Consider the following 25,982-nt stretch of genomic DNA (forward strand, 5'->3'; position numbering starts at 1 on the left):
AATGTTCCCTGTCACATTAATCTATAATAGCTAAAAAGTAGACACAGCACAAATGTCCATCAACTGATGAAAAAACAAAATGTACAATAGAATATGAATTGGACATAAGAAATGAAGTATTGATTCATATTATAACAATTGTAGGTCTTGAAAACATGCCAGTGGAACGAGTCAGTCACTAAAGACCACATATCACATGATTTCATTTATATGAAATGTCCAGAATAGGCAAATTCATAGAGACAGAAAGGAGATTAGTGGGGATTGGCAGGAAATGGGAGATTGACTATCAGTGGTATGGGGTTTCTTGTTGGGGAGATGAAATGTCTTAACATCTTGGTGATGGTTGCAGAACTTTATGAATATACTAGAAGTCACAGGATTATATGCATAAAAAGGTGAATTTTATTATGTGTTAATTATATCTCAATAAAGCTGTTTCATATATTTAAAAAAACCCCAGAACTACCTTATTGCATCAAATCATAAAGTGGGGGCTCCATTTTCCTAGTGAGATACCTAGTTTTATTCTTGACTTGAATAAACCATAATATGCCCAATAAGGCAAAGCTTTTTTTTTTTTTTTTCCTCTTCTTCTTCTTTCAAAATTATTCTCCAGAAAAACAGCTGGGTACACAAAGTGCACGCTGTAATCCCAGAGACTTGGGAGGCTGAGGCAGGAGGACAGCAAGTTCAAAGCCAGCCTGAGCAATTTAGCAAGGACCATGTTTCAAAGCAAAAAAAATAAAATAATTAAAACGGGCCTGGGGATGTAGCTCAGTGGTAAGGCAAACCTGGTTCAATCCCCAGCACAAACAATAAAATAAATACAATAAAAAACGAAAGAAAACTCAAAAAGAAAGTTGCACGGATCTCATTTTTTTTTTAAGACTCCTTCTCCCACCATTCCCACCTTATTCTAAGAGAATGAGAGTAGGAAAGGAGAACATTTTTAATTTTTATGAAAGTTGGGTCTCCCGCATACATGACATTGCCTCCTGTTTTGAGGTTTTTAAAGAGTAAATATCTGTGGCTTCTGCCTGCCTTTCTCCTTCTCATGCTGCTTCTTCTCCTCCTCTTCCTTTTTCTTCTTTTTTAAAAAAATTGAGACAGGGTCTTGCTAAGTTGTTAGGGCCTCAATAAATTAATGAGTGTGGCCTAGAACTTGCGATCTTCCTGCCTCAGCCTCCTGAGTTGCTGGGAATTATAGGCAGGCACCCCCATGCAGGCGTCCTCTCTTACTTCTAAGCACATGTGGATTTTCCTTCTTTCATCTTTCCTCTCTCAATCTCAGAAGGTCTGTCAGGCTACCTTTCCCCTTAATGGCTCTAATTTGTTAAAATCACATGCCCTTCACTGGCATTTTGAGTTGGGACTGATTCCTCAAGGGATCACAGCTTGGGAGAACTATTCTGGTCCTGTTTTTTTTTTTTTGTTTGTTTGTTTAATTTTTTATTTTTGTTTTCCTTTTTCTTCAGGTATTTCTTGAATTTAAGAACCCTAACTTGGTCACTTCCTATATTCAAGGACTAACAAATCCCATATCATTGTCTTGATTCTCCCATGGCAGGGACAGAATTTGTCAGGGGTGTCTGGACAAGGAAGGAGGAGGACTCTGAAGTTATGAGTAGTCATGATCTGAACACCTGTTCAGTGTTTAATGTTTTAATTGAAGCTCTAAATGATTCAATGACTTTTTACTGGATCAAGGTACGTTGTCTCTTGGGCCAATACAAAGACTCTCAAGAAATTCATTTGGTATGGATTCTGACTGAGCCGAAGAGAAAGAAGGATTAGAAAAAGAGGGCATTTAAACTTGACTAGAGGCAGAAGCTCCCAGCCTGAGATCTTTCTCTGACCCCTAAGAAAAGTATCCTTTTTTGGTGAGTGTCAAAGACTTTGGGGCTGACAGGGACTTTCTAGATCATCCAGTCCCACATTTTCTAGACAAAGGAATTCACATTCTGGGAGGTGAAATGATAGCGTAAACTGGGGTTGGGTTTGCTCTGAATCCCTGTCCCAGTGCTTATTTCCCTTGTTGGCAGCCACATGGTTGAATTTACTGGCTCCTCCAAGTTTCAGAGTTTGGTGAGAGAGACAGACAATATTTTGGATTTGGAAAATAGTTGCTGATGGAAACTTGCAAGGCCTTGCAAGAAGTTAGCAAAGAATTGGAGCAGTTTCTAGCAGCTCTAGTCCTCTTGCTTACTTCCTAGGTGTGGGGACTGGCAGCAGGGTTTGCATTGAAATGGGAGTGTTAGTGTAAGCACTTCCCACCCCTCTTCAATTTTCCAGAGCCCTTGAAAACAGGTTAACTACTAAAAGGTAGGCAAAATTATTTCTCTCTCTTTCCTCTGCATGACCCAGTCAGCTGGAACTGGATTGTATTTACCTAGAAGGATTTCAGTCAAATACCCAGAAGAGAGTGTGAGGAGGAGGTCAGTTCAGAAATCAGGGCTGGACTTTCCCCAGGAATGATAATGATTTATCTTATCTGGCAATTTGTTCTGGGCAGGGAGAGCAATAGCATGCCTTGCTGTTTCTGACAGAGTCAGAAGAGTCTGGACACCATTCTCTGAGTGAAGGCAGAGAAGGAAATAGTTGTGTTTTTCAGCTACTAGTGGGCATGACCAGTTGAACTCATGCTTAGAGAACTTCCCAAGTTTCAGGAACTATTCAAGGTCTGGCAGCCCACTCATTTATAAATAAGATGTGATCCCTGCATGCAAAGAACTGTAGATAGACAGAAGACTGAAAATTTTAACAGAAAGTGCGCAGTGATAAGCCCTGGAAGTTACAGAGTTCAGAAGAGGAATGTGCATTCTCCTGGGGTTCAGGAAATTTTCATAGATGACACCCAAACAAAGAAGTAGGCCAAGAAAGAAAGCCACAAGCCTCAGAGGGGAAAGAACCACATGAACAAAGGTGTGGAATCTGGGTGCGGGGAAACACAGGCGGGTGGCCCTGGTGTTACTAGAGCAGGAAGGGTGAGATGGGAAGTGTGGGGAGATAAGGCAGTGAGGCAGGTGCATGCCGGGGCGGGGAGTAAGTTGTGGGAAAAAGCATAGACTTCATTATAACCAGGAAAGAGGAAACTTCCCAAGGAGGACCATATTTTCAATAGATTGCTGCAGTGTAGACTTGGGGTGGAGGAGACAAGCATGGAGTCATGGAACAATGTGTAAGAGATGATGGGTGCCTGATGCAAGGTGTTCTTAATGAGACTAAAAGGCAAGGATGGGAAAAATAGCCACAGGGTGGATGCTGGCGGAAACTTGGTGGGTAAGAGAGAGACAAAAATCCAGGGAGGCTCTCAGGTTTCTGGCTTGTGCACGGGTGAATCATGGCACCATGAACTCAGATAAGAAATACAGGAAAGGGAGAGTGATGTTGATGATGGCTAGCAGTTATTAATCACTTATATGGACCAGGCACTGTGCCAAGGGTTCTCATGCATTTTTTCTTAACTCTATGAAGTAGACATGAATAATGAGGATGATGAAAATGAAACTTTGAGATGTTGAATTAGCTTGGCCAGATCCACACAACTGGTGAGTAGTGGGAAATGTTTAGAATCAAGGCAGCCTGGCTCTACCAACAATGCTGTTAAACACCAGGCATGCATGTAAGGGAAGAGTCTGCAGAGCCTGGTGGGACCCACAATGGAGCGGTCTGGGCACAAGAGCATCCCTAGGGTCCAGATTATGACAAAAACCAGAAATGTGGGTGAACTTCTCAACAGTGACCAAAGTGCAGTGCACGGGGAACCCTGAAATTGAAGTAGATAGACGGTAAGGGGCACAAATGAGACCAAAACAGGCCTCTCTGAATTTTAAAACCAATCTGCTATCTGGGCAACAGAAAACTGGGCAATCACAAAGAGCCACATCAAATAGAAATGTCCAAGGTAAGTTGACATATCATATCACTTATCTAGTTACTATGTTGCATAGTTATTAATCCTAGACAGCGAGCATTTTACTTAAATAGTAATAATTACTATGGCACAGTTTCCAAAACTGTATCCTGGGGATAGTAGTACCTGGAGATGTTAATGTTTGGGTAAAACATGGTTTTGGAATCAGATAAGTTTAATAAATGCAGGAATGATTTAGATAAAGAGCCAAATCCCTGGTTTTCACTTTTCTATTTGTAAGAGGTAGTATAGTGTCATGACTAAGGTTGTAAGCACTGGAAACAAGACATCCTGGGTGTGAATCCTCCACTGGGTCCTAATTGATGTTAGTTTCACTTCTAATGATAGTGTTTGGGGTTCAATAGAGTGCACTGATTTTGAAACACTTAGAATACAGCCTGGCAAAGAGTGAGACTTCCTTAAAGGTTAATTAGTATTATCTATAAATCACACTATTATTAACAAATCTCCCTGATATTCTATATAGAGTTTACTTCTCTATACACACTTCACATCACACTGAGAGTCACGTTTCTGAAAAGTCAAGTCTTGGCTCTGACTCCTGTTAGATGAATTTCTTTGTTCCCTGACTTCTACCCCACTACAAGCCTTACTGGGCATAACTGAGCTCTTTCCCTGCTCTACTCTGGAGAAAGAGAATAGGGAAGAGGAGGATTTATGCCCTGGCAGCCTGGTCTCTGAAGGACCATTGCTGGCTCATAATCACCTTTGTGAATACCTGAAAAAAGTCATCTTCTGGATGGACAACAGCTTGTACCAGAGCATACAGTTTAGCAAGTGGAATGTAGGCTGTATCTTAGTCCTCACTTGCTTCCTTGGTTGAATGCCCTTGTGTAGTGAACAGTCTGCATAACTATACACAGCAGTTTTGACCTTCAAGACTTGGAAAGGGTTGGAAGCTAAGGACTATTGGGGAAAGAGGGTACTAGCCCTTTCTCCAAGCAGCCCATAAGATTTGTTCTGCAAAAGCCTACTTAGTATATAAATCATCCTTCCTCCTCTCCTCCCTTCCCTGGTATGCCCCGCCCCCCATTCATTAACACAGAAGCTGACATCAGAATACCTTTCCTGTGAGGGGAGACCACTCACTGGCTTTGCCTGGAATCCCTGATTGAGAATAGGAGAAGACAGAGCTATAGAAAGCAGAGACAGGAGGGGATGATCTTCCAGGTTTCCCTTGACCCATAATGAACCCATAATTTACAATGTTCCCAATCAAAGCAGGCCAGGGCCAGAGCAAGTCTGACTTCCTGACAGTGGCTTGGAGCAGGAAGAGAAAAAGATGGGCATGAGAGCTATTCTTGGGAGCTGCCTAATCTCCACTGTCGTCTGGCCAAAATGCCTGGCTCCCAATAAAGACTATCATCCCTTTAGGTTTCCTGTATGAAATGGTCTGGGAAGGAAAAAGCAGACATTTCCTGGGAGTCTTTTCTGGGGGTGAGTGGGGTACAATGGAGGGCAGAAACACTACCAATATGCATGAACAGCACAAAAACAAAAACATCTAGGCAGAGCGGCCTCTGCCTAGATGCACCACTTTTCGGTCTACTAGCCAAACTTAGCCTAACCAGCACGGATATGGCAAGAGCTCTACCCTTTTTGAACCTTCTCTAGAAAGTGAAGAATATGGATAGGCTGACAAATTTTAAGACTCCTCAACTGACAGGCTTTGGTTTACACCTCTAGGAGTCTCTATTCAATTCCCCTCTAGTCCTGTCTAAATGGACCCGTGGGGACAAGCCGACAGGAGCACATGGTTTACTCTTACCTCTATCCCCAAAGAAACCCAAGGCCATAAACCTGCAAGGACAGCATAGGCCTGTGTACCCAAGACAAAGCGGCCCATTCACAATTTTGCTTAGGTTCTGCCTCCGTTGCTTTCAAAGATAAATAAGGGCTGAGGCCCCAGCTGGGGAGTTAGGTCTGAAGGCCTTCAGGCTCAAGAACAAAGACTGAGCTGGAGGGGGAAGACCTTTTCAGAATGTGAGGAGGGAAGCCCCCGGCTGCTTATGCCTTTACTTTTCATAAGGCTGGCTGTTCCTCTCTTTCCCACAGGTTTGGAGGGTTTAAGGGGCGGGGGTGTCCTTTTTCTTTGAGGCTGGTGCCTTCATCTCCTCCCCTGTCTCTCCTAAGGTTGAGATCTGTGCTCCTTCCTATCTGCTCTCTGGGTCTGAAATCTCCATCCTCCTCTTCCTTTTTTTCTCCTTGGGATTGGGGTCTCCACGCCCCTCCCTTTTCTCCTTTCTTGGGCCTGGCCTCTTCAGCCCTTTTCGGTCCTGGCCTCTCCAGCCCCAGCAGAGGGGTCTGCATTCTTTTTCTCCCCTCTTCCTAAGGCCACAGTTCCCTGCCCCCACTCTCCCCAACTCCCCCTCCCTCCACCCCGAGGCATTGTGGGAGGAAACAAGATGTGGGGCGAGAGCGGCGCGGGGAGAAGCCCGCAGTGCGGGGCCGGGCGGGCGCAGCCAATAGGGATCGCGGACAGCAGCGCGCGCGGCGGGGGGGCGGGGGCGGGGCGCTATTTCAGCGGGGGCCGCGCGTCGGCCTCGCTCAGCGGCAGAGCGGAGCGGAGCGGCGAGGCCCCAACACGTAGCAGGCGGGCGGGCCGGCGGCGCGAGGCGGAGCGCGGGCGGCCGGGGAAGCTCTAAAGGCGGACGGCGGCGCGAGAGCTCGGCCCCGGGCTGCGGGAGCCGGACATCGCAGCGGCGGCGGCTGCTGCAGGAGGAGCCCAGGGGACATCGCCCGTGCCCGCGCTCTGCCTCAGCCCATCGCTGCTCCCCCGGGGCCCCTGAGGACTCGCCTCGGTGAAGGTGAGGGGTGGGTGGGACCCTGGGCGCCGCGCCCGCGACCGTCGCGTGCGTGTTTTAGCACGCCAGCCTTGGCCGCCAAGGCCCAGCGGCCTCCTCGCCCTAGGCCTCCTCGCCCTAAGCCTGACCCCAAGGCCTGGAGCGCCGTGGCCCCGCCGCCTTCGGTGTACGGCTCAGCAACTCCGCTAACCCCCGGCGCCCTTCCCGGTCTGCGCAGCGCCGGCTTTGCCACTGTGTGCCCTGGCGACCCTCGTGGCGCCACTGGAGGCCCCAGGCTGCGACGTTGCCTCTCCCACACCCCCCCGGGAGTGTCCCTGCGCTGCGTTGAGGCCTCTGGTGTCTGGGGCCAGGGAGAGGGGGTGGAGAGGGCTTCGGCGTGACGCGGCTCCTCCTGCCGCCGCCACCCTCTGGGGCGTCCTTCCTGCAGCGAGGACGCCCAGTCACTCCAGCGCTGCTCCAGGCCGGGCGGGGGAGGGCGGCTGACCGGCCGAGGCCTACAGACCTGGCTCGGCCGCGAGGGCCGGAGGTGGGTAGGACCGGTGCCTTCTCATTCCCAGGTGCTGCCCCTCGGGGCCCCGCTCTCTGGGAAACCGGATGGTGGAAGGTACAGCCCCCTTGGAGATTCGAAGGAAGGAAATAGCGTTTTATGTGTGTTGGCGAGTGGGGAAGGGAAAAGCAATCCATGTCGCTAGGACTTAGCCTTTTTTTGTTGTTGTTTGTTTTTTGTTTCTTTTTGGTTGCAAAACCGGGGATAGGATGGGAGCTGTCCAGGAGTGCCTCTTTCGTTGCAAAGGAGCCCTCGATTCGTGACTTGAGGCTGCTGGTTTTGGGGCCTCTGGCCATCCCTTTCTCTGGAGGCCCAGGTCTCTCTCTTTTTTCCCCCCAGGAGAGAGTAGGCTGGGCATCTCCCTATCTTTTTCTCACTGGCACCTTGGACAGGGTTGGTTGGGGCTGGACCTTACCTCTCAGTTGCCTGAGGGGCCAGGGGTGAAGAATCGTGGCATTGTAGTCACAAGATTAACATTATGTAACCGCAGGCTCTCTCCTGGGGAGTAAAGTGGCCTTTAATTACTGACAGAGTTGTTCCTTTGGACTTTGGGGATGAGGCAGTGGAGCTGGTGAGCTTACTGGCAAAATGGTGCCAGTTTCATACTTGATCTTCTACGTCTCTTAGCAGGCCCCACCCCCACCTCTGGATTTGTAAACAGTGCCCCCTTCTGAGTGGTAACCTGGAATAGGCCACCAGGTGACACTATATTTCTTCTAAGAAAAGCCTTCTAATATCAGAACCTTCTCCCAGTGCTGCTCTCATACTTTTGCTCAAAACCCATGGAGGTTACCCCATTTATCTCATTTTAGTCATTGGCTTTTGAATTGAAAATGTTTGTTTGCCTAAGGTCACTTGGCTAGTCAGGTTTTGAACAGGGTTTTCCTGACCTTTTCTTCAGTATATGGTGCTCACAGACTTAAGGCTCTGACTTTCTCTCAAGTGTGGGGGTAGAAGGGGGTGATCTACTAACTCTTTGCTCTGCCAGTGTCTGCTGAGGTGGAACCAGCCCTGCTTAGTTTGGCCTAGTCTGAGACTGCCACCCAAGTGCCAGACAAGTGTGCCTTGGATGAGGTCAGGGGCTTAAGGGCTTCCTGGCTGGCAGCTGGCATATATGCATTCTGTGCATTCTGTAGGCTGAATAATGGTTGACAGTTCTGTTTTCCCTTTCAGCCCATCCAGCCTACGGACTAGTGTGGACTCAGATCATAGTGGCCTGTAATGATAACGCAGGGATCTCTTCTTCAGCAGGCAAGCAGGCTGCTTTTGTAGCCTTGAATCATAAAGGCCCAGACTGACAGCATTTTTGTTCATTAGACTGGGCCAGAGACTGGCACTTTTAAGGGTGGGATGAGGGAAATTGTTTCTGTTCTGTGTGATGGGACTGTGGTCAAGGAGGGCAGAATTTTGCAGCTCATCGCCCCCTGTTCCTGCAAAGAACCTGGCATACTATAGACTGCCATGCAAGTCCTGGCCAGCCCTCTTGGGATTTCTCTCATTCTGTGAAGGATCTATGCAATGTCTGCCCTGAACTCTGGTTGCTACATGATGAATGTTATGGCCCAGTTAGCAGGGATATGAAACATGTCTATTAAAATAACAACAGGTCTTCACCTTTCTTAGAGGATTGGAAAAAACAAAAATACCTATCTCCAGGTTTTTCCCAATCCTATGTTTTAAATAGGGGAAAAGTCTCAGTATTCTCTAAGGAAGAGAAGATATTCTCTCCCTAACACAATACCTTTTACTTCACCTAGTAGGTAATATTTTTTGCATAAGTGAATAAATTTTACATAAGCAAGCAAAAATCTAAGGAAATGATGGATCATTTAGAACTGGGTCTAAAATTCAAGGCTTTCAAAAATTGATTTTTAAAAGAAAAATAACAAACCAGAAGAAAAAAATTGAGCTTTAAAAATTGAACATTATAGGGGAGAAGCAGAGAGAAGGATGGAATGAGTTGACTAGCCTAATCTGAGACTGCCACCCAGCTTCTCTACCTCTTGGTTGGGGGCATGTCAGCCCTAAGTACTTAAAAGGTTATTGTTGTCTCTACCATACTGGGCATTGGTGACCTATAATGTACTCTACTTATTTTCATTTGTATAGAACAGGGGTTGGTATACTTTTTTTTTGGTGAAGGGTTAGATAATAAATTTTAGGTATTGCAGACCATTCAGTCACTCAAAACTATTCAATTCTGCCATTGTAAGCATGTTCCTGTATCACTTATTATACAAAAACAGGTGGTGGCTGAATGGATAGCCCCCTATCCCGTTTTCAGATGCTCTTAATAAAACCTTAGTTAATTCTTATAACAGTTCCCACTATAGAGAGCTAACTTAATTGTTGAAATAGAAGTAATGATACAGAAAAGCTTGTCCAAGAATACAAGGGTTTAAAGTCAGGACTGTTGGTTTCTAGTCCATCTTTTTCCTTACTGCCCCCCCCCCCCCCCCCCCCCGTGCTGGGGATTAAATTCAGGGCCTTACATGTTAGGCAAAGGCCATATCCCACTGAGCCATATCCCCAGCCCTAGCTCCTCTTCTTTCTGCTATGATACTAATGATGTAATAATGGTCATTAGATCAAGATCTTATCCAGTGTTATGCCATCTGGCTTATCCTCAGGATAACCTGCAGTTCCCATTTTACAAAAAATGACAACACAAAGATAAAGTAGCTTGCCAAGACACAGCTAAGTGATGTCAGTTTGGTTGTCAGTGCTGTATAGAATACTAGAAATAGATGGCTGTTAGAGTTAGAAAAACCTCATTTTATATAAGATAAAAATCATGGGTTGGGACTGTGTTTCTGCTGTTTTCTATATTCCCACTTTTGTACTTCTTTCTCACTGAAGCCCTCTACCCAGAAACTCATGTTCATTGCTCACAGCATGGAGTTAACACCCTTACCTTTGCTGCTTCTTCTGCAGTGTCACGATGTCTGACCGGAAGGCAGTGATCAAGAATGCAGACATGTCTGAGGACATGCAACAAGATGCCGTTGACTGTGCCACACAGGCCATGGAGAAGTACAACATAGAGAAGGACATTGCTGCCTATATCAAGAAGGTATGCCAGGAGAGCCAAGGGTCTGAAATGGCAACTGAGCTGGGCTCTACAGAGGGCTAGAGTTGAAGACATAGGAAAATAAGGATATTCAAAGCAAACAAAACCTAGGAACTTGTGAAGCAGACAAATTAGGGAGGGAATTGAATTGACAAAGCATTCACCTTGGGAAAGTTTTTAGGGCCTCATTGTTTCCCAGGCGCCCTTGAACTTGGGATCTTTTTGCCTTGGCCTCTTTAGTCTCTGGGATTATAGGCATGTACCACTGTGCCTGAATCTTGTTTTAATTTATTTATTTATTTATTTTAAATATTTTTTTTTAGTTGTAATTGGACACAATACCTTTATTTTATGTAGTGCTGAGGATCAAACCCAGCGTCTGGCTCATGCTAGGCGAGCTCTCTACCGCTGAGTCACAATCCCAGCCCTTGTTTTATTTTTGAGATCAGGTCTTGCTACATATCTGAGCTGGCCTTGAACTTGAGATCCTTCTGCCTCAGCTTCCCCAGTAGCTGGGATTATAGGCAGCCACCATACCCAGCTCACACTAGGGAGTTCTTAACAGAAGCTGTACTAGGCATGTGTATTTACATTTAGAGATAATTAGGTGACTAAGACATTGGGGAAGAATAAAACTAAACAGAGAAGCTTCAGAATTAAGCATTACTGCCTTAATTTAGAACTGTTCAAAATTAAAATTAAAGATATTTGAATGAATGATCATGAATAATGTTCAGAGCTCTTCATCACTTAAAGTGGGTATTATAAAGCTAGACATGGTGGCACAAACCTGTAATCCCAGTGACTGAGGCAGGAGGATTAGAACTTTGAGGCCTAGCCTCAGCATCTTAATGAGGTCCTAAGCAATCTAGCAGAGACCCTTCTCAAAATGAAAAACAAAGGGCTGCAGATGTGGCTTAGTGGCTAAACACCCCTGGGTTCAGTCCCTGGCACACACACACAGACACACACAAAAGTGGGTATTATAATCTCACAATGTAGGGAGTTTTCTTTCTCTCATTTATTTTTATGTGTGCTGAGGATTGAACCCAGGTCCTCACATGTGCAAGGCAAGTGCTCTACCACTGAGCTACAACCCCAGCCCCATCCTCTAATAAGAATGGGCTTGATATGTAGTCATTCCTTAGTTTTGGTAGGAAATTGAATCCAGGACCCCTGTCAGATATCAAAATCCACACTTCATATAAAATGGCATAGTATTTGTGTATAACGTACACATATCTTAAATTATCTCTAGGTTACTTTAATAGCTAATATACAAGTAAATGCTATGTAAGTAGTTGTTTTTACTATATTGTTTAGTAGGAGATAATGAAAAGAACAAAAACGTATACATGTTCAGGACAGATGTAATTTTTTTTTTTCTGAGTATTTTCCATCTGCGGTTTGTTGAATCCATGGATGCAGAATCCACAAATATGGAGGGATGACTGTATAATTTCTTAAATGGATGATTAGTATTGGGGTGATAGGTTTGGTCCCTGAAAACTTCTTAAATGAATGGGTGAAGGATATGGTTAACTCTGTGAGGAGGCACCTGAATTAAAAATAAGAAATGGCTAACTGGGTTCCCTGATTCCCAGCCAGAACATGTGTCCAGTGAAGGCATAATCTTAGCTCTGGCATCCCAAGAAAGTGGTAGCAGTTTGGTTCCTAACAGTAGGGGTATGGTTGGTCGGTAGGGTTTCCTTGAATTTTACGGAATCTATGGATTTCCTACTGATTTGGGTGGGATGAGAAGAGGAAACTCTGGATTGTGTGTATGGATCCTGAACGGGTGCAGAACAAGATGGGGTTGCTGGTTCCTCGCTAACTAATGGCCTTTCTAGGGAGAGAAAACAGAATCCTAGAACTTTGTATCCAAAGTAATCCTTAGATTACCTGATCCAGCTTTCTTGTTTTGCTGATGATAAAAATGAGACCCAGAGAAGTAACAGACTTTCCCACATTACAGAGTTCAGGATTGAAGCTGGGTTTGATTTTCTCTTTTCCTTAGTACTTCTTGGAAAGTACCAAATCTATTCCCCAATGCTGATCATCCATTTAAAAAAATTATAGTCAGTCTTCTGTATCTTTGGGTTCTCTCTGTATTTAGTACTTCCTGTATGGTATGGAGGCTATGAAGAAGCCAAACGGGTTATATGTTGGGTTATATGTTGAGCACCGTGTGTGATGAAGATCCCCAAGGTTAGCAGCCTTGATCCTTTCATGATAGAAGGCTATTGCCCTTTCACAGCCGTATCAGGATACATCTAGGCAGACAGCCGCTGGGTAGAGGGCTGCTTCTGATTAGCTTAGGGATTTCCTGGGTGGTTTTGTGCTCCTTGATAGAAATGAGGAAATCACCTTGATCTAATGGCTGAGGTCTTTGTTTTGGTGTACAAGCCTGCATGGCTTGGCATACAGGATTGCCTTTAATGTTGATTTTTATAAAATGCTTCCTAGTACTCCTGACCTTCAGTCCGAATTTGCTCTAATATCTTGGTTTATGGCATTTGGAAAGCTGGTTTAGTAACGTGTGAGGCAGTGGGCAACCAGTCTTCATTTTCCATGCTATATTTCACTGGAGTGGTCCTTCATTCCACTAGCCTCTGATCATTTTATTGAAGAATCATAGGGTGGGCTTGGAGTGGTGTGAAGGGTGTAGTGTAGGATAACTAGGAGGAGAGATGATCAGAGTGTGAAGTGCTAGAAGGCTCTATAGGGAGGAATAGTGGAGCCTTTGTGATGTTCCATTATTGATGAGAGGAGGAGTGTCCTGGCCAACCTTAGAACCTGAGCTCCTGGGGTTCAGGAGCTGAGGCTGGGGGCGGGGGAGGTGGTAACAACTAAATGTATGGGTGCTAGAGTTGCAGGGAGAGACTTCCATTCTGATTTCTCATCCTCCAGCTACCTTAATCACCTTTCTTCTCTCCCCCTTTTATTCTTTTTTTTTTAGGAATTTGACAAGAAATATAATCCTACCTGGCACTGTATCGTGGGCCGAAATTTTGGCAGCTACGTCACACATGAGACAAAGCACTTCATCTATTTTTACTTGGGTCAAGTTGCAATCCTCCTCTTCAAGTCAGGCTAGGTGGCCATGGTGAAGGTGTCAGTGGCGGCGGCAGCGATGGCAAGCAGGCAGCGTTGCTGGGACTGTTTTGCACTGGGGCCAGCATCAGGATGTCCTCTCCAACGGCTGTGCTACTGCATGGACTGTATACTCGATTTCATGTGTATGTCGCAGTAAACAAAACCAAACTTCCTTCTGTTTAGTTGCCTGGGGAAGAAGGCTGCTTTATGTTTATTTTTCAAGACTTTAATTTTTTTTTTTTTTTTTGGTTGTATTGCACTAGGAAATCTCTCTCATCCCTCCTTATTCTCTTTGTCTCCCTATATAAAAATACAAATCCCAAAAGATGAGGAGGGCTGAGGAAAGAAATAGGTCTCTGGAGGTGGAACTAAAACTGTGCAGCTGCCTCTTCCTGGTGGTGGGTATTTCTTTGAGAGGACCAGGGAGGCTGCAGGAAGACAGTGTTAGAATTGGCAAGGAGAAAGGAGAGGGGGATAGGAAGGAGGGTGGGGGGATTGATCTAGTACCAGGGAGACTATTCCACTGAACTGTGATTTTTTTTTTCTGGCTTGGGGCAGAGGGTGGGGTGGGGATGGGTTCTTCAAGGGGCCCTGTGATGTGTCTGTGGTGTGTGGGAGTGGGGAGCAGACTTTGTCTTGCTGTCTTTGTCAGGATTTCTAAGTAAGGGCTGTGTCTTTGTGGATTACCTTATTTTATTCTTCTTGCCAGAGATCATACTAGGAGGATGTTGTGGGTAGGATTAGCTTGAATTTCTTTTTTTCTTTATGTTCTTTCCTGTCTGCTCCCTGCGTAGCCCTCAGTTTACTCATTCCTCTGGAGTTCTCTTAGAGCAGCCTGTTAGTTGGCTGGTAAGGGAATTTCTGGTGACTGTAGTTCTTTAGTTAGGTCTTAGCAATCAAACCAAATCAATGTCTCCCTTGATTCTCGTTTGTGTATGTGTGTATGCTTGTATGTGTGTGTGTGTGTGTGTGTGTGTGTGTATGGGATTGGGGTAGAGGGGAGGGAGGAGGGACAGGACAGATGGAATCTCTAGGGTGTATAGGTAGGAGGCACAGTTCTAAGTGGGCCTTTATGTTAAAAACCTCTGGGGTTTCTGTTGTGGGTTGAAGACAGGTGTCATCTAGCCCAGAGACTGCTTGCCTTACGGCTGTCTGCTCCTTGAGAAGGAAGGCTTTGGGAGGATCACCTAGGGCAAGATAGCCATACTGCCATCTGCCCTGGAGCTGGGTCTCAGTGGAGGGGGGAAAGTGACTTTATGGATGGTTGCAGCTTCTTGTGGGAGGTGGGGATGAAAGTAATAAAAGGCTGAGAGGGCTTCATTGGAACTTAAAGACTTGCAGTCATGAAGCCCCAGATATCAGGAGGTAAACTAAGGCCTGTGAGTAGGAGGAGATTCCAGGAAGGATGTAGGGAAATCTTGTGTTGATGACATAGGAGTGGGGTAGGGGTGGGGTGGTCATTGCTGATCAAGCTGCTGATTCTCATGAATCATTCAAAACTCTCATGTGTAGGGTTGACACTGTGGGGGGTTGGGGAAATCCAACTCATTCTTTTTTGTTTGCAGTCAATTCTTGGGGCTAGTGGGGGGCAGACTTCCCTAAGCCCTAGTGTGCCGAGCTTTCTTTTTAATGTTGGCAAGGGAACTGGGTGGTGCCTGAGTTCCCTATATCTCTTCAGTTTTGATATAAAATTGTTTGCTTTTAGTTTTTTTTTTTTTTAAATGAATGTCCAAATCTGTTTTCCCCTGCCCTCCCAGACTTTGTGTGGCCAGTTGGAACTGTCTGGTTTGTGTTCATCTCTCCCTCATTTCTGGAGCAGGGGCTAAAACCCTGCCACATCTCCTATGCTCTGCATCCACGCCTCTTTTGGACATTAAAGGTCGATTGATGCACCTCTGAGCTGTTTGGGTTTCTTTTTCTTTCTTTTTTTAATGCTGGGGATCCAGCCCGGGGCCTTGCATCTGCTAGGCAAGCACTCTACCACTGGGCTGCATCTCCAGCCCCTTTGTTTGGATTTCTTTAGGGGCAGTGGGGTGGGGGTGGGGGGTGTTGACCTGAAGGCAGTGGTACCACATGGGGTGGGGCAGGGTAGAGTACCTAGAGTGTACTGGAATGAAACTGAAGAGAACACCAAGCAACAAATAATGATTGGCTTGAAGCAGGACTTATTTGTTGAGTGGGGAGAACTAGCCAGCAGCACACACCCATAGAGGTTCCTAGTTCGTAGTGCCTAGCTGTGGGTTGGCCAGGGAAGCCACATTGTTCATCCTTGATACAATAGTTGCTGCCTTCCTGTCAGCTATCCTGTGCCAGCCTGAGCATGGCTGCTTAGGAACCTTTGGTTTAAGCCCAGTCCTTTAATTCCTAGGTTCCCTGAGCCTGGACACTGCCAACTTATGCTGTCCACGTAAAATGGGAAAGCTGGGGATCCTCAAAAAGAGTCTCTTGGTGGGACCAGAGTGATTCTCTGAGTTATCCCAGGTGCTCCACCTGGGGTTTCCTGCCTCAATACCCACTCACCTCAATACCTGGAGAAGTGAGTAGTGCCAAGACTTCTGAGTGCACCCACCCTTGATCCTAAGCTATCACTGTAGGCTTACTGGCCACAATTTTTGTGGAGTTGTTTGTGAAACCTGATGTATTTTGTACTGTTATTTGTTCACTCAAAAGCATTTTCTGAGCTCTTGAACACTTGGCTCTATAATGCTGTTCACTCATGAAAATGAGGAAAGTTCCATGCTTCTTTGGAATGTGCATTCTAGTGAGTAGAACAGACGTACACATTGATAAAACTTTCTGTAAGTGATGTTATCAAGGAAATACACTGGGCAATGAACTTTTGAATATTGGAGGTAAGTAGATTGCCTTCAGATAGAAGTTGCTAGACTGGATCCTGGGGAGAATGCTTTATCTCTGAGGCAGTGAGGTCCTAAGGGATTAAGACAAGGGATTATAGAACCCCAACTTTTGTTATTACCTTTGCTAGTCTGAGTAATTTGATAGCCAGGACCTTCTGGAGGTTTCATCTGTGATGATTGGTGTCTCTAGGACCAAAACTCATCAATTTCCTGCTGTAATCAAATAGGCAAATCCATGCCATCTGTGGACAACATACATTTCTGCACCTGTAGATTCATGGTGCTTGTCTGGAAGGCTAATCCTGCAGGGTTTCCTGGAGGAGACGCCTCCAAACCCATGGGGCTCTGCAGGGGAAGGATGCTGTGGAATTCCTGAAGAAAACAGCCTCTCAGAATTGTGGCTGTGCAGAGAGAAAGTGAGAGCATCAATATTTCTACTTCATTCTCCAGTTTTTTTGGGCTTCCATTTGGCTGAACTCTACCAAAAGGCAGATGACAGGGTTGATGCAGGGAAAAGTCTGTAAGGATCAGTTTCCCTGCCAGGGAAGAGGATGGAGAATGAAATTTTAAAAAGTAGGGCAAATGGAGACTAATCAAGAGTGGGGAGGGATTATATGTGTTGTCAGTCTCTGTCCCCTAAACCTGGTGACCTCTACCCTAGACCTGAGGTGTGAGGTACCTTAATCCCTCACTTTCTTGAGGTCTTAAGCATGTTTTTATCTGAGGGGCCTTTTGACATCCTGTATGAAACAGTACCTTCCACCGTCACCATTAATCTTGCCCATTTTATTTTGCAGTGCTGACTTGAACCCAAGGCCTTACACGTGCTAGACAAACACTGTGCCACTAAGCTCCATTCCCAGTCCTTTAAAATTTTTTATTTCTAGATAGGGTCTCTCTAAATTGACCTCAAATTTGTGATCCTCCTACCTCAGCCTCCCAAGTAGCTGAGATTACAGTTGTGCACCACTGTGCCTGGTTAACGTTATCCACTTCAGTTCTTCATAGCACCTGCTGACCATGCTTTTGATGTATATGTTATTTATTTACTTTATCTTCTATAACCAGAATATAAGCTCCATGAGATCATTTTTTCTTAACTGCTTTTTCTGTAGGAAAAAGGAAGTACTTGTATTGATTGATCAAATGAAAAGAGAAAAATATAGGTGCAAGCCAGGACATCTCCTTTGCCCTGCGGGTCTCAGCCTTTTCTGAAGAGACTTCTGCCCTTTGGCTTGGTCCCTCTTGTTGCCAAAGCCCTGGGTGTTTTGTGCTGCTTGGAAAGCAGTGAGAGGGTCACTCCCCAAGTGTGGTCAAGCATCAGCCCCTCTTGTTTGCCAGCTATGGAAGAATGAAATAGTGTGTTCATAAAATGCATTTCAGTTTATGTCACGGAACCTTCAAGAACATCTCATGTGAACCTGGTCCTGCAGTCATTAGCCACATTTCAGGATAAGCAAATGGGGAAAGACCTGGGAGTGACTTGCTGAAGTGCACATAGCTGGTCCTGTTTCCAGAGCTCAGGACTGTTGTGACCCAGGAGGGTTAGCTGGTGTTGGATGCCAGGGTTCTTATACTCCTTAAGATTTAGGCTTAGCTCTTTGAATCCTGGTTCCAATGATATTCCCTCTTTTGGGGCCCTGCTTTAGCAAGGCTGGAGGGGAAAATCTCTCAGCACTTCTCCCCTCTACCAAGGATCAAGGACCTGCTCCTCGGGCCTCATGAGAGGGATGGATCTTCTGGTTTTAGCAGACTTCCTGAATTCTGATCTACATGAATGCTTATATCCACTCTGTTACTGTGTCAACATAAAGAGGTTCATAAGAAAAAATTAAAAACCAGGAGAACCCCAGGTTCCTGCTTGCCTCTCTTCCCTTACATTTTTCAAAGGTGTGCAGCATTTATGGTGAGGCAGCTAGACATTACTGTCTTGGGCTTTCTAGAGAGAGGCCAAACAAAAAATTAGTTTTGTGGGCAGAATATAGGACCTAGGACCTGAATACTTGGGGTTGAGCTCCAGCTCCAACACTTCCTGTTGTATGAACATGAACAAGTAGTGTGGCTTCTCTGAGCTCCAATTCCATCATCTGTAAAATGGAGGCAACACATCTTTCCCAAAAGGGTGGTTATGAGAAATAAATGGTGTCATGTATATGAAGGGCTTTGAAATTGGAAAGGGATGAGGATGAGTAAAATGAAGATATTGAGCCAGGATTGGTAGCATATGCCTGTAATCCCAGTGACTTAGAGGCTGAAGCAGGAGGATTGGAAGTTTGAGGCCACCCTCAGCTATTTAGCAAGACTGTCTCAATAAAAAAGGGCTAGGGATTGTTTTAGTCTTTTTTTTTTTTTTTTCCTGCTGTGACCAAAAATCTGGCAAGAACAATTTTAAGAAGGAAAAGTTTATTTGGGGGCTCATGGTTTCAGAGGTCTCAGTCCCTAGACAGCTGTTTTAATTCCTCAAGGCCTGGGATGAGGTGGATCCCATGGTGGAAGAGTGTAGCAGAGGAAAGCAGCTGGGAACATGGCTCTAGGAAGCAGGGAGAGAGAGCTCCACTCTTTGGTGACAAAATACACGCCAAAGGCACATCCCCAAAGACCCACCTCCTCCAGCCACTCCTTACCTTTCAACAGTTGTCAACCCGTTAATCCCTATCACTTGATTAATGTACTGATTAGGTTAAGGCTTTCATAATCCTATCATTTTACCTTAAACCCTCTTGCATTGTCTTGTACATGAGCGTTTAGGGGACACCATATCTAAACCACAATAGGGATGCAGCTTAGTGGTACAGCAACCCTGGGTTCAATCCCCAGTACCAAATAAATAAATAAAGATATTATTTATGAGGGTTTTTAATAAAGTTTGGGGAAAGAGTAAAGGATTCTGGGAAGTCAAATACCCTAAATCTCCCCTTGAACCCAAATGGGCCAGCCTTTTCCCTTCTTGCCTAATTGTGCATGCTATAGGAAAGGGAATTAAAGACCAGACATGGAAACAAGCTTACTTAAGGTTACATGAATGTTTGGACAACTGGGATGTAGAACTCAGTCTTCTGACTTCCAGGCTAGGTTCAATTCTGGTTGGAGATGGCAGAAGAGAACTATCAGTAGGTTCTGTGCTCCCTATTGAACTCTGGAGGACCCTGTCCTTGGTGGTGTTGTACAATTGAGTAGATTCTAACATATACACCAACTTGTGTAGCCATGCCCACTATCCAGTTCCAAACATTTTTATTAGTGCTCCCCTCCCAAACAAACAAGAAATTCTGTGCCTATTGGTAGTCATTTCTCAATTCTTTCCCCCTCAGCCTCTGGAAACGGTTAATCTACATTTTGTCTCTGAATTTGCTTATGACATTTCCATAAATAGAATCATACAATATGTGACCTTTGGTGTCTGGCTTCTTCCACTTAGCATGATGTTTCCAAGATTCATTTGTTGTAGCATCTATCAGTACTCCATTTTTTTCTGGCCAACAAATATTCCATTATATGGCTACAAATACATTTGGTTTATTCATCAGTTGAAGGACATTTTAGGCATTATTGTCAATAATGCTGCTATGAACATGCATGTGCACATTTTTGCATAGACATATGTTTTCATATCTCTTGGGGCATCTTTTAAATGTCAATTTACTGTGCTGGGGTTGTAGCTCAGTGGTAGAGCGCTTGCCTAGTGGGAGCCACTAAGTTTGATCCTCAGCACCACATATAATTAAAATAAATAAAAGTTCATCAACAACAACAACAAAGTGTCAATTTACTTTTTATAAGTCTACACTGAGGGACTGGGGATGTGGCTCAAGCAGTAGCGCGCTCGCCTGGCATGCACAGGGCGCTGGGTTCAATCCTCAGCACCACATAAAAATAAAATAAAGATGTTGTGTCCACCGAAAACTAAAAAATATTTAAAAAATTATCTCTCTAAAAAAATTAAAATCTACACTGAGATTGGCAAATTTTTTCTATAAAGAGTCAGTAAATATTTTAGGCCTCATGGGCCATATAACATGTATGTAGTTCTTGTAACTACTGAACTCTGCTAATGTAGCAAAGAAGCAGCTTTAGATGATATGTTCCAATAGAACTTTTTAAATGGGCAATGGGCCAGATTTGACTACGGACCATAGTGTGCCGACCCTAATCTAAGAGATACAGTCACATGACTCAATATTCTGAAGGTACAGAAAGTGAATTCTCCCTCCTACCTGTGTCGCTCAGCCACTGGGTTTCCCTCCTTAGAAGCAATTGATATTAGGAGACTTTGTGTCTTCTTTTAGACAGTTGATAAATGAGCATATTTTAAAGTCACTCTGTAAGATTCCAGTGTGTTACAGATAGTTTAACACGAAAGAAACAAATCTGAAAGATGAAACAGTATTTGAGAAATATGACTCTGACCTCCCCATTTTGCAATTTTGCTCTTCCATCAGAAATATCTTTGGAACTCCCAGGATTTGCCCAGTAGTTCTGAGGCCATGAAAATGTCTGATAATCTCTTTTGGCTCAAAAGCAAGCTCTGACTCTTAAAGGCTGCAAGGTTTTCTCTGATGGTTTTTTTTTTTTTTTTTTTTTTTTAAAGGAGAGTGAGAGAGGGAGAGAGAGAGAATTTAAATATTTATTTTTTTTTAGTTATCGGCAGACACAATATCTTTGTTTTGTATGTGGTGCTGAGGATCGAACCCCGGCTGCACGCATGCCAGGCGAGCGCGCTACCGCTTGAGCCACATCCCTAGCCCCTCTGATGGTTTGTTTATTTGAGTATCAGAGTTCAGTAGTATATCTTTTTTTTTTTTTTTTTTTTTTTTTTGCTACTAGGGATTTAACCCAAGTTCCCCGCACACCCTTTTTATTTTTTAAGTTTGAGACAGTTTTGCTAAATTGCTGAGGTTCACTTCCAACTTGTGATCTTTCTATCTCAGCCTTCTGAGTCACTGGGATTATAGCAGGAGATCTGTCTTGTCTATCAATCAATCATCTGTCTAGTTTTTTAAAACATTTAAATTTTTAATTTTTTCTTTTTTTTAATGTGGTGCTGGGGATCAAACACAGGGCCTCATGCAAGCCAGACAAGTACTCCACCTCTGAGCTATAGTCCCAGCCCCATCTATCTAGGTTTTTTGTTTTTTGTTTTTTGTTTTTTTTTTTGAATTTTTTAATATTTATTTATTTTTTTAGTTTTCGGCAGACACAACATCTTTGTTTGTATGTGGTGCTGAGGATCGAACCCGGGCCGAACGCATGCCAGGCGAGCGCGCTACCACTTGAGCCACATCCCCAGCCCATCTATCTAGTTTTATTGCAAAGAATTGGACTATGCTACAATAGGGCTGACTAGGCAAGTCTAAAATCCATAGGATAGGCTGTGAAGAAGAGAAGGTTGACAGCTGTCAGGTGGGGAGCCGACACTGCAGTCCACAGCTGGAATTTCTTTTTCAGGGAAACTTCAGACCTTTCAACTGGATAGATGAGGTCCACCCATATTATGTCATTATATAATATCGTCAACTGATTGTCGATATGACATATACAAAATACCTTTTCAGTAGCACATTAATTAAACCAATTAGTTTTTGAATATCTGTGTACTAGAGCCTAGCCAACTTGACATATAAAACTGACCATCACAGTCCATGTCTCATCATGTGTGTGGCACCCACACACATCTCCTCAAACTATACCTCATCTCCTAATAAAGATTATAACAGCTGGCCACAGTGGTGCACACCTGTAGTCCCAGTGACTCAGGAGACTGAGGCAGCAGGATTGCAAGTTCAAAGTCAGCCTCAGCAACTCAGTGAGGCCCTAAGCAATTTGGCAAGACCCTGTCTTAAAACAAAAAATTTAAAAAAATATAGAAAGGGTTGGGGATGTGGCTCAGTGATTAAGTGCTCCTGGGTTCAATCCCTGGTACCAAAAAAAAAAAAAAAAAAAAAGGATCCCTAACATATTCACTGGATCCCTAACATATTCACTGAAGTGGAATGCCTCTGAATTTTTTTGTCAAATTTATTTCCTGTCCTCTGAAATGCAGATGACTTACCAATATGTCTATGTCACTTCACACTCATTGGGTCCAATCAGCATAAGGCATCAATGTAATAGACCAGTGTGATGTTTGGTGGAAGGCAGAGGTCATCAGGATCCCTGAGAAATAAAAGATATCAGGGGCTGGGGAGTTGACGTGCCCTGAGGCAGGGCTGTGAGGGTGTGTTGCTGCTCTGGACAACTGGAAGCAAATAGCTTCTGGTGGTCTTCACAAGCAGTCATCGAGAAACAGTATTTGCCAGATCAAAAATGTATAGTAGCTACCAGAGAATATGTCACTAAGGACTCCTTTCAAGGCAGACTGGAAATCTTAAGCCCTGAGCTCATCTTTTTCTTTACCCACTTCTTCTAAAGTAGTTCTTCACCTTTGTGATTGTGTGGCTGACGGGGAGCTGGGACTTAAACAACCCAGCATCAAAAAAGGATATCAGAACACACATCCCTAGCCCAAGAAAAGATCAAAATTCAAAATTTGAAATATGACATACCGAATGTGTGTTCCTTTTGCACCACTGATAAATTGTAGGTGGAACTATCATAAGTTGGAAATCATCTGTGCTCTGTCCCCCCACCCATTTCTCTCTCTCTTTCTCTCTCTCTCTCTCTCTTTGTGGTCCTGGGGATTGAACCCAGGGGTGCTCTACCACTGAATTACATCCTCAGCTCTTTATTTTTTATTTTCAGACAGGGTCTTGCTAAATTGCTGAGGCTGGCCCCAAACTTATGATCCTCCTGCCTTAGTCTCCTGAGTAGCTGGGATTATAATCATGTGCTCCTGGCTAGTTCCCTGTCATCTTGATTAGAGTTGATCTGTGTAGCCAAAAGAACATTGCAGATCTGATGGCATGTGACTCTAGGTCACAAAAGACATTTTGGTTTCTATTGTGCTTTCTTTCTTGTAATCTTTATTTTATTTATTTATTTTTATGTGATGCTGAGGATTGAACCCAGTGCCTCACACATGCTAGGCAAGTGCTCTTCCACTGAGCCACAACTCTAGTCCCTGTACTGTGAGTTCTTTTTCTGAGAGAAGCCAACTACCACATTGTGAGTATATTTAAGCAATCTAGATAGGGATAAACTTGTCAGATAGCACAAGACATCTAGCTACATTTGCATTTCAGAAAACAATAAGTAATTTTTTCATGTAAGTATGTTCCATGTAATATTTGGGATACACTTATACTAAAATTGTTTGTTGTTTACCTGAAATGCAAGTTTAACTGAGCATTCTGCATTTTTATTTGCATTTTATGACAACCTTAGATGGAGAGAAGCAGACCTGCCATCAGCCAGTGCTGAATCTTCACTTGAATGAGACATTTGAGAGGCTACATCAAACCTGTGAGACAATAAATGTTTGTGTTTCAAGTGGCCAAATTTTGGAATACTTTGTTATATAGCAATAGATAACTAATACATCATGTTTGTAAGGATTTGTTTGAATATGGAAGTATACTTGAAACATCTAGCACATAGTAGGACCCTATAATAATGGTAGCAAATATAAGCAGGAACAATATGTCCCAAGTCAAGAGATTGTCTCTGTGGAGACCAGAGATAAAGAGAAGGGAGACTCAGAACATGACCTCAACAAAGAGCCCTCCTTAAGTCCCTCATCCTGGAGAAAGAGGACACAGACATAAATACACACTTTCTTGTCCCCTATTTCTACACTTAACTCCCTTAAGGGTGCTATTTCTCTATGCACAGCACGGAGTTACATAAATATTGCTTATATAATATGAAATGAATATGTAACTAATAACTTTATATAACCAAATATGAGTTATATACATACTTCTTAATATGTGTATGCCCTGAGGGCAAAGCCTTTTCTTATTTACTTCTGCACATCTAACACAGTGCCCTGCACACAGCAGGTGCTCAATGCACATCTGTGAAAAGAACAACAACAAATAATAATAATAATAATGTGGGTAACAGCTATGAAACTTAAAAAAAAAAAATAGCCGCATATGTTGACCTACCTCACTTCTAGAAACCCATCCAGAAAGAGGAGTGGGAGAGAGAACCACGTGTCTGAGAGGTTGAAAACAACCTGACTGCCATCAATAGGGGAGTGAGTAAATCCAGCTGCATCCCTCCTCTGGAATATTATAAAGCTCTTCAAAAAGAACAAGGGTGAGGGTCTGTATCTAGGTCGATGATTTGACTAATTACCTCTTAGTATATGGTTGTCTCATTGGATGCAAAGAACATAAATTACTTTCATGATCTTTTCAACAGTTTGGTAAAATTCTAAAGAAAACTAGTGGTGAAACCTTGTGTCTAATGTTGCCACCTCCAGTCTCCTGATGGTGGATCCTGGAGGTTCCATCAGTGAGTCAGATGAAAGGAAGGTGGGCCCACTTTACCCTCAGTCTTGAGGACTGCCACCTTCTTGCCTTCCCGAGTTACTCAGGTGAGAATCTTCTGCAGGGAACAGTCCCCTGCCTGCGGGGAAGCCTGGGTATGAGAGAAGCGATCACCTTTCTCCTGCCCTGCATCTGTCCCAGGAATGACCCCTTTTTCTAAAGTGTTCTTTAAAGGGAGAGCCCTTTTCCGTTCAAAAGAAAAAGTGTCCTTGGTTTCTGCCCCTTCCTCGGGGAAAGGAAATAGGATCAGCATGACTCCAATCTGAAAAAATTTCCAGGGACTCCTGTGTTGATTTTGTTCTGATGTTACTTAGCTGTGTATACACATAAACCAGGTATAAATATATGCATATTGCTCTTATGTGGCTATCAAGCTAGAAGCAAATTTACAAATTAAGTACAAAGAGAATTGCAAAGACTATAAAATCCAAACAAACAACACTAATGAATTTTTTTCCTCATTCTTTCTGTATCTAAGTCACACTCCAGTGAGGAAGGAGTGCCTGCCACCAGCCACAGTGCGTGCCGGCCCCCCGGGCATGCAGTGCTGGCTGTATCAGATGGATTGCTCATTTTCTCCCCACTTTCCTGTGATTTGAACCCCCCCCCGCCCCAATCGTCCCTTCTAATAATGCATCACAGGGTCCTTTGGTTTACACGCAGTGTGAGTACATCATTCAGGTATCAGGTCTATCTTTTTTTTCCCCTCCTTACCTTTGAATAATTAAAGTAGCCAAAGCTAGCGGTAACCACAATGGGGACACTGAAATCAGGAGGCAGTTTTAGTTATGAAGTGACCATTCAGAGCCACTTGAAAAAGTTTATAAAATGAAAACAAAGTAAAAAGTTATTTTAGGGATTCTCGTACACCCAAGAACATCTGAGTTAAAAATAAACTGGCACAGGAGAAGAGCCAAGACTCTGAGCTTGTGGCTCTTACTTTGTGCTCTGTCCCTTGGCAGTTAGGATTAAAGGAATGGATGAATGTACACGAAGGGACCTGACAAACCATCAAGAGTAACAACTGCTCTTAGAAGGCAGGCTACAAGGCACTTTGAATGTGCAGGCTACAGAATGAATGTGTGTTCCTCTTGGACCATGGAGTCTTGGCCGGTTCCTTGGTGACAGGCTCAACTTTCTCACCTGTAAAGTGGGGATAGAAACGTCTACTTCAAGGAATGAGGATTTAGACAAAAGCACTTTATTAGTTTAGCAGATGCTTGGAGCACGCCTACCTT

The 25,982-nt window shown here is 44.1% G+C and overlaps 1 protein-coding gene across 3 annotated transcripts; it reads left to right on the plus strand.

Annotated features, from left to right (window-relative positions):
• Nucleotides 1–6,490: 6,490 nt before the first annotated feature.
• On the plus strand, nt 6,491–15,353 carry Dynll2 (dynein light chain LC8-type 2). Of its 3 annotated transcripts, XM_076870219.1 has the most exons (4): nt 6,491–6,744; nt 8,462–8,539; nt 10,223–10,361; nt 13,318–15,353. In XM_076870219.1, the coding sequence occupies exons 3-4, from the start codon at nt 10,230–10,232 to the stop codon at nt 13,453–13,455; spliced, it is 270 nt and encodes an 89-aa protein (XP_076726334.1). In that variant the 5' UTR covers nt 6,491–6,744; nt 8,462–8,539; nt 10,223–10,229; the 3' UTR covers nt 13,456–15,353. The 3 variants fall into 3 exon arrangements, with proteins under 3 accessions (XP_076726334.1, XP_076726333.1, XP_076726335.1); XM_076870218.1 differs by lacking the exon at nt 8,462–8,539; XM_076870220.1 differs by lacking the exons at nt 6,491–6,744; nt 8,462–8,539 and adding an exon at nt 7,168–7,267.
• Nucleotides 15,354–25,982: the final 10,629 nt, after the last annotated feature.

The sequence above is a fragment of the Callospermophilus lateralis genome, chromosome 11, assembly GCF_048772815.1.
Source record: "Callospermophilus lateralis isolate mCalLat2 chromosome 11, mCalLat2.hap1, whole genome shotgun sequence".
NCBI classification, from domain to species: Eukaryota; Metazoa; Chordata; class Mammalia; order Rodentia; family Sciuridae; genus Callospermophilus; species Callospermophilus lateralis.